Source organism: Gadus macrocephalus, chromosome 13 (genome assembly GCF_031168955.1).
Source record: "Gadus macrocephalus chromosome 13, ASM3116895v1".
In the NCBI taxonomy this organism is placed as follows: Eukaryota; Metazoa; Chordata; class Actinopteri; order Gadiformes; family Gadidae; genus Gadus; species Gadus macrocephalus.
Window position 1 is genome coordinate 5,183,336 of NC_082394.1, and position 7,576 is coordinate 5,190,911.

At 46.8% G+C, this 7,576-nt stretch overlaps 2 protein-coding genes across 5 annotated transcripts; one reads left to right on the forward strand and one right to left on the reverse strand.

Moving 5' to 3' along the window:
- The first annotated feature begins 292 nt into the window (after positions 1 to 292).
- tatdn2 (TatD DNase domain containing 2) lies at positions 293 to 5,234 on the forward strand. 3 transcript variants are annotated; one of them, XM_060068458.1, is made up of 7 exons: positions 293 to 440; positions 882 to 924; positions 955 to 1,081; positions 1,219 to 2,441; positions 2,629 to 2,756; positions 3,511 to 3,694; positions 4,025 to 5,234. In XM_060068458.1, the coding sequence occupies exons 4-7, from the start codon at positions 1,284 to 1,286 to the stop codon at positions 4,163 to 4,165; spliced, it is 1,611 nt and encodes a 536-aa protein (XP_059924441.1). In that variant the 5' UTR covers positions 293 to 440; positions 882 to 924; positions 955 to 1,081; positions 1,219 to 1,283; the 3' UTR covers positions 4,166 to 5,234. The 3 variants fall into 3 exon arrangements, with proteins under 3 accessions (XP_059924441.1, XP_059924442.1, XP_059924443.1); XM_060068459.1 differs by having other exon boundaries at positions 882 to 1,081; XM_060068460.1 differs by lacking the exon at positions 882 to 924 and having other exon boundaries at positions 311 to 440; positions 1,002 to 1,081.
- Positions 5,227 to 6,621, reverse strand: ghrl (ghrelin/obestatin prepropeptide). Of its 2 annotated transcripts, XM_060068570.1 has the most exons (5): positions 6,200 to 6,621; positions 6,004 to 6,118; positions 5,591 to 5,665; positions 5,410 to 5,518; positions 5,228 to 5,305 (listed from the first exon to the last, which is right to left on the reverse strand). In XM_060068570.1, the coding sequence occupies exons 2-5, from the start codon at positions 6,109 to 6,111 to the stop codon at positions 5,301 to 5,303; spliced, it is 297 nt and encodes a 98-aa protein (XP_059924553.1). In that variant the 5' UTR covers positions 6,112 to 6,118; positions 6,200 to 6,621; the 3' UTR covers positions 5,228 to 5,300. The 2 variants fall into 2 exon arrangements, with proteins under 2 accessions (XP_059924552.1, XP_059924553.1); XM_060068569.1 differs by having other exon boundaries at positions 5,227 to 5,305; positions 5,410 to 5,665; positions 6,200 to 6,618.
- Between the last annotated feature and the right edge of the window lie 955 nt (positions 6,622 to 7,576).

The window sequence follows — 7,576 nt, forward strand, 5'->3', positions numbered from 1 at the left end:
CCTCGTCTTGAAAAAAAGTGACGTATATCATATGCATCGAGAGCAGCGAAGAGCTGTAGTTCACAAAGCGGCCTCACATAAAACCTAGAATTATCAAACCTCTTCACGAACATTTTTAGTTTTCTTTGCATGAAAAATTATCATTTAAATCCACAAACAACATATGTGTAATCCAGGGCATATAAAGACTGGGACCAGAAAATAATTATTTTCTCTCCATTGACACCCATTCATATTTTTCGATCTCATAGGTCCCATGAGCTCTACCGGAAGGGGCGTGACTTCGCCACTGCGCGTTCACGCGAAGGGGGGGTTGTAATTTGGTTGTAATATGCGGGGGGTCGAAATTTGGCACAACACCGTCCGTCCTTCCGTCCGTCGCTCTTCCCCTCGCTCAGGGCGGGCTTCTCTGAAGTGTCAGTTCACCAAACGACACTCGGGTATTTAACTTGTCTAAACTAACCGTGTACACTTTAACATGAACCACATCGAGGCCACCAGTCATTCTGACCAAACCTTGGAGACACATTTTGACATGTTTAATGAGTTTAAAAAGATTAATATGAATAAGTTGAACTAGCTGGCGGCATACAGCTAGCGGCTACATGCTAATTCAAAGCAAATAAATTACACATTAATGACAACCTGAACACACCATCCAGGCCTGGGAACACTTAATTTCTGTTTTTATATTCTAAACGATGGCTTCTTTTTTAAGTATTTTATACATATTCATACTAAGGGTTACATTGACAACAATCAATACCATATGGTTTGAGACTGAATGTCACATTACAGGGAGTCAGGCGACTGCTAATGCTACCAAATCGACGTGTGATCGATATTTTAATCAGGTATTAATCAAGTGTAATTTTAATCAGGTGTTCAAAATGGGCAAAAACAAAAGAGCGTGAAGCTCGATCGGTCGCGGATCGGAGTGACCCGCCCCGAGAGGAAAGGGGGACTAACCAAGGACCGGGTTGGTCTTAATGAGTCCCCAGGTCTTTGCTGTGCCTGGACACTCCCAAACGGAAGGCAGCCTGTCCCATCCAGGCGCTTCAGATATCAGTTTACCCCCAAGGTAGGCTCACTTATTCAAGCTTCAGTTAACTTGTTTCACACATTCAAACAAGACAACTTAAAAGTAATATTTTAAGTGCCTTACAATGTAAAAATCGTTCTGACTTCAGTGTTTAATTTTAATTGCATTCTAACTAGGACTCTCCTCAGTCCACTGGCAGAGAGGGGAAACCTCTGTTTTGTTACCTCGCTCTTTCATCTCAATGAAAAAGGTTGCGACACCGGAGGATTGCTCAAGGGCTTCTTTCTCCATGGCACTGAATGCAGCCATTGGCCGGAAAAGAGGGATGACCCGGGGGAGCCGAGTGTGGACTGAGCAGTTCAGTTCGGAGCCCTTCTCCAACGACGACCGTGACACCGGTTGCTGCTCCCCTCCTCCTGAGAGTGACGATGAACCCTCCGACCTGCTGTTTGGGGGTCAAACGTCTCCCAGGCTGCCGTTTGTGGAGACAGAGACCGAAGAGCGGTCCAGCCTGAAGCCTAAACGCATGGCGTTTTCCCCCCAGCCCTCCAGCTACCCCTCGGGTAACCATGCTTCTCCTGTCGCTGCCCAGGGCGTCGCCTACCCCTCTCTGGCCTCGTCCTCCTCCCCTGGGCAGATCGTCCGACACGGAGACACGTCTCCCCAGCTCCCCCAGAGAACCCTCTTCCTGTCCCCCAGGCAGCCGTCCTACTATCCAGACTATACCACACCACCACGCGAGGAGCCCTTTGGAGGGCGTCCATCTCCAAACACTCCCCCCCCCTCTTCCTCACATGATCCTTACGCCCTGCCCACTTGCTCGGGGAGATGTCTGCCGTCCACGCCAAGCGCCCTCCCCCGCTCCAGCCTGTTTCTCTCTCCTCTCTACCCCTGCCTCACCTCCGTCACGCCTCGCAGGCATTCAGACGTGGGTGTGGACCTGCCCTTCTCCCCCTCCTATTACCCCAGCAGCCCCACCAAGAGGCTGTCCACCGGGGCGGAGCCCCTCTGGACCAGCAGCGCGCCGGCGGGGGGCCACACAGGGTTCATAGACACCCATTGTCACCTGGACATGCTGTTTGGGAAGGCGGGCTACCGGGGGACCTTCAGTCGCTTCAGGGAGATGAACCAGAGCACCTTCCCAGCGGAGTTCAGCGGCTGCATCGCAGACTTCTGCAACCCCCGTCTGATGCTGAAGGAGGCGCTGTGGGAGGGCCTGCTGGCGGAGGACCAGGTGTGGGGGGCCTTCGGCTGTCACCCCCACTTCGCCAAGGAGTACTCGGATGTCCATGAGCGAGCCATCCTGGGGGCCATGCGCCACCCCAAAGCCGTCGCCTTTGGAGAAATCGGTCTGGACTATTCTCACAAAAACAGCACGCCAACTTCAAAGCAGAAGCAGGTGAGGTCCTCTTTAATAGGCAGAATGGATTGAATGAATTTCCCTCATGAGATTAATTGAAACTTGATCATGATAGTTTTGTTCATGTGTCTAGAAATGGATGGAGGCTACGTCCTCGTCTGGTCACATTAACAGTCTGTGATTAGTTTGGACGCTGTGAAGGTCATCTTCAGTTTGGCTCCCCCAGGTGTTTGAGCGCCAGCTCAGGCTGGCTGTGTCCATGAAGAAGCCGCTGGTGATCCACTGTCGAGACGCAGACGACGACCTGCTGGTCATCATGAAGAAATGTGTTCCTCGGGACTACAAGATCCACAGGTATGCATGTGACACCTCCGTGGTCTGTAGTCTCACCGGGTTCGTCATCACGCCCAACGAGGAATCCTAATGTAGTTTCAGAACTGAACGTTGTTTAAGGCCTTGACTAGAGGGGTACAACCGGTAGGGTCGGTGAAGTGGCCCAATCAAACAACACTGAATCCATTCTAATACAAGGCCTTTTTACAACCACAATATATAAATCACGACTAGTAATTCTTAAAATATTTTTTAACAATATGGTATATTGTTTCTCCTTCTTCTGAAAAATTTACTTATTGTAAGTCGCTTTCTGGTCCAAGATACCCTCTCTTCCCAGCTGCCGTGCTGGAGTGGGACTGAAAGTGTTTTGGTAGAGGACTGTCTCTTCTCCACTGTGACTGGGCCCCATAATCCCTACTTGCAACTAGTATGCAGACAACAAGCTTTACACAGTAATATACGTGTTGGCACTGGCTTTACGAAGGGTGCGACTCCCTAGCTCACTTGCATCAGTGTTCCTCAGTCCTACAAGGTGTGCTCCAGCAACACGGGGCCCACTGAAAGTCTTAATATAAATGCAAGCCACTTATTTTTGTGTAATCAGAACCCCCCCAATCAGCCAAACTGTGTACCAAGGAAAACATGGTCCTCTCTTCCCCTACAGAAAAAAAGATAGAAGCGTCTGCTAAATGTCCTCCATGTAAATGTTATTGTAGGTTTGTGAGACGGCCTCTCTGCCCCTGTTGGTTCATCTCTCTTCTCTGCGCTGCAGGCACTGTTTCACCAACAGCTACCCGGTGATCGAGCCGTTCCTGGAAGAGTTCCCCAACCTCTGCGTGGGCTTCACGGCGCTGATCACCTACCAGCGGGCCGCCGAGGCCCGGGACGCGGTCCGGAGGATCCCCCTGGACCGCATCGTCCTGGAGACCGACGCTCCATACTTCCTCCCCAGACAGGTAGAGATTTTCCAAAACCATTTTTCTTACCTTACCGATTCCTGAACTCGAGTGTCGGCCGATAACGAGTGTAGATACCGATACAGCATCTAGCATTGTAACTCCTAATAGCACTTGTTCTTATTGAAGCGTTCTCTTACGATGACGGCAATGTTTAGTCGGTTAATTTACTGTCGGATGCAGCATGACATCGTAGTGTTTGATGTTCTCTACTTGTGTAGTGAAAGAGCTAGACATGTGATGATGTCGGACCGGCGCATTGCATACTCGCTGATACCGCGTTTCAGGCAACATCGGAGGAACGTCTCTGTGCGCTTGTGTGTTCCTCAGCTTGGCAAAACGGCCAGTCGATTCGCCCATCCGGGAATGGCCATCCACACGCTGAGGGAGATCAGCCTGCTGAAGGGCCAGGACCTCCCCACGGTGTTCACCGCGTTGCGCGCCAACACCAGCGCGCTGTATGGGGTCTGAGCGCCGTCGCCATTAGCATCACCAGCGCGCTGTACAGGGTGTGAGCGCCGCCGCCGTTGGCTACACCACCATGCTTTATGGGGTGTGAGGGCCGCCGCCGTTGGCTACACCACCATGCTTTATGGGGTGTGAGGGCCGTCGGCGTTAGCATCACCAACTCACTGTATGGGCCGGGTTGTGAGCGCCGCACTAAGCAACACCATCTCTATTCCTTTAGCATTAGCCCCTTTAGCACTGAGAGACCTGAGAGAGCGTTTTTTTGGTGGTTTCGCCTGTTTGGTGTTTACCAATTTTCTAATTATCTTTTGTAATTGAAATTGTTCGTATTTGTCCTGTTGTTTGAACCGGTTCTGGGCCGTTCCGGCCCATCAGGAATGACTTCTTGTATGACTCTAGTGCAGCCGGTTCTTGTTCTACTTTTCATACTTCCTATTCAACATTTGAAAAGTTTGAATTGTACATCTACAAGTCGTGGATTTGCAACCATCAATTTCTACTCAAAATGTCCTGACCTCTTTAAAGAGCAGTTTGTTAACGTTTGGTTCTTCATGCTCTAGTTTCACATCCTCTGGTGTCCTACTGTTCATTTGGCATGGTGTTGTAGTGATGGAATAAATTTGAAGCTACCTTAATCAAAGGTTTTCTTCCTATTGGAATGGAGTCTGGTTTTAGTCTCCAGGGCCTCATTCAAGGACTCATTCATTAGAGCTGTTTGTTAGCACCTCAGTCTTTCTCCAGTTCATCTCTTCTATCCTCTTCTTCAAACTGCTTATGGCCTTATCATCTCTTCTAGGTGTGTTTAAATGAGTGAGGAAGCTGGGTTAGGATTGTGTGCACAAGCATTAAACGGTTGAAGACTACTGGAGGTTACCTTGATTGCAGGCACCAGGCCAGCTTCGGACTAATTTCACAGCAGTCAAGTTCATATACATCAGAATTCTATTCTATTCTTAATATGAGGAACAAATGAGTACTGTGTCATTTGCCCTAAATGTTGCACATACTTTTCTATATAGCCCTTATAGATGTGACATGCTCAAAATAAAACAAAACAAATGGATAATTTGCATAGATTTTCAGACTTTAATTATTAAATTGATGTGAACATGCTTATTGATGTCCAGAGCTTTGAAGGTCACTCTGTAACAAAACAAAAGATTTTATGTAAATAACAAGAGTTGCAAGTTATAGTATATTTGAACGAGTTTAGTAGACTGAGAGAGTAAAACGAGAAAAAAAATCACCTGTGGCATCGGGGTCTCCCATGATGTTCTGCAGCAGTTGGTGCAGCGCCCGGTAGACCTGGAACTCCTCCTCATGCAGGGTGAGGCCGACCTCGAAGGGTGCCGCCACCTGCTGGGGGGAGGAGAGATGGCTGACCGGGTCTGAGAGCAGCAGGGGGCGCTGGCTGCTGTCGTCGCCTACCGTAGCGTAGCTCCTGTCATGCAGCGGGGGGGCCAACTCCATCACTTGACGACCGACGCGAGGCTTTCCTTTGTCCTGAAGGGGAAACGTTTATATTGTTGAACGTGCAGGGCGCATTGATGTCAGGACATCACTGGGTTAAAACGGCGGCAAGGAGACCTTCAAATGTACTGAAGTGGATTAGGGCCACGGGAATTTTTGAGTTCTGAATTTTTAGACAACATTCTGAGATTTAAATCATAATTTTAATCTCAGAATTCTTATTTGAAAATCAGAATTCTGAGATTAAGATCAGAACTCCAAAAAAGACCGCCCTTAATCCTAATCCTTTACCCTTACCCCTAACCCTTATCCTATCCCTAACCCTTACCCATAACCCTTACCCTTACCCTCACCCCTAGCCCTTACCCTACCAGGGGTTTGTGAGCAGGGCTGAGGAAGGTGACGCCTGCCCGGGACAGCTGGCAGCAGAAGGCCAGAGAGCACAGGAGGAGGATCACGGAGACGGCCTCTGGCTTCATGGCTGGGCTGGGGAGAAGGAAGGACCCATGGAGGAAATTAGCAAAGGCACGCGTTGATGGTGGTTTCTGTGAATGCAGTCGTACTCACCAGTGGTTCTGTTCCTGGTGTGGTTTGAGTGCGTCAGGTCCAGGCTACATTTATACCATTTGCCCTCATTGTCCCTCGTGTCAATAACCAGTTAATGTTAGATATTGTTTGACTTATCAAAGGATTTAATCGATAACAAAGCAGGCATTGCTCTGTTGTGACCTGCAACAGGCCTTCTTATCAGACCATGGTCCATTAACGAGCCCATCAAAACAGGGATGCAGCGGTCGCTGATACAGGTTGCCCAACGACTGGAAGTTAGTTCCAATTTATAACGCTTTTTATATGACTGGGATAGACTGACTAAAATAAACCATTTGAAAATAACAATTCATACAAATGTCTGATGATAATAACGCATTTATAGCATTGGGCGACACAAATCCAACCATTAAATGTTCATAGAATTAGAATTGAGGTTAACTTTAAATTCACTTTAAATTCAGCTTATTAAATTTAGTGTGTGCGCACACATGTTTATGCACAAATTGTAAACATCTCTGATTGTGTCAATATGTATCATACAAATATGTCACGTTAGCAGAGCCGGACAGTAACGGAGTACATTTACTTGAGTACAGTACTTAAGTACAATTTTGAGGGATCTGTACTTTACTCGAGTATCATTTTTTGGGAGTACTCATGACTTTACTCAAGTAAATTTGAGAGGCAAATATTGTACTCTTTACTCCGCTACATTTCTACCCATAACCGTGAGTACCCGTTACTTCTTCTGAAAAATAAAAGGAGAAAAGAAAAATCAAGGAAACCCTCAATTTGTTGTTTCCCTCTCAAACTTGATTCCCTCTCAAACTGATTAGGACAGCCTTCAGCCTATCAGCAATCACCTTCGCTTTCCGCCAAAGTCAAAACAAAGATTTAGATGAGACGATTGTTGATTTGAATTTTCTTTTCTGTTATTACATATTTATGTAAGCTGAGCAATTGTTTTTATATTCTTGAGTATACTGTTATACTGTATACTATTGTGCTATTGCCATGGTAAAAAGATAAATTACTTGATTTTACTATTCCTTTTACATTCTCCAAGGTATTAACATTTTTCATAACTCCATGTAGGATATTTCTATACATAAATGTAAGCACTGTGGCAGTAGTAATGCAATATACTGTATATTATATAAAAACAAGTACTTCAGTACTTTTACTTAAGTAGACATCTGACTAGTACTTTTACTTGTACTTGAGTAAAATTTAGCAAGGGGTATCTGTACTTTTACTCAAGTAAGGAAGCTTTGTACTCTGTCCGCCTCTGCACGTTAAACACAAACATAAGTATAAAAAGGTTTTCTACCCTTTTGGTTCCGTTGTAAATGTACCAGAGATCAACCAGGTGGCGCTCACCCCAATGAACCA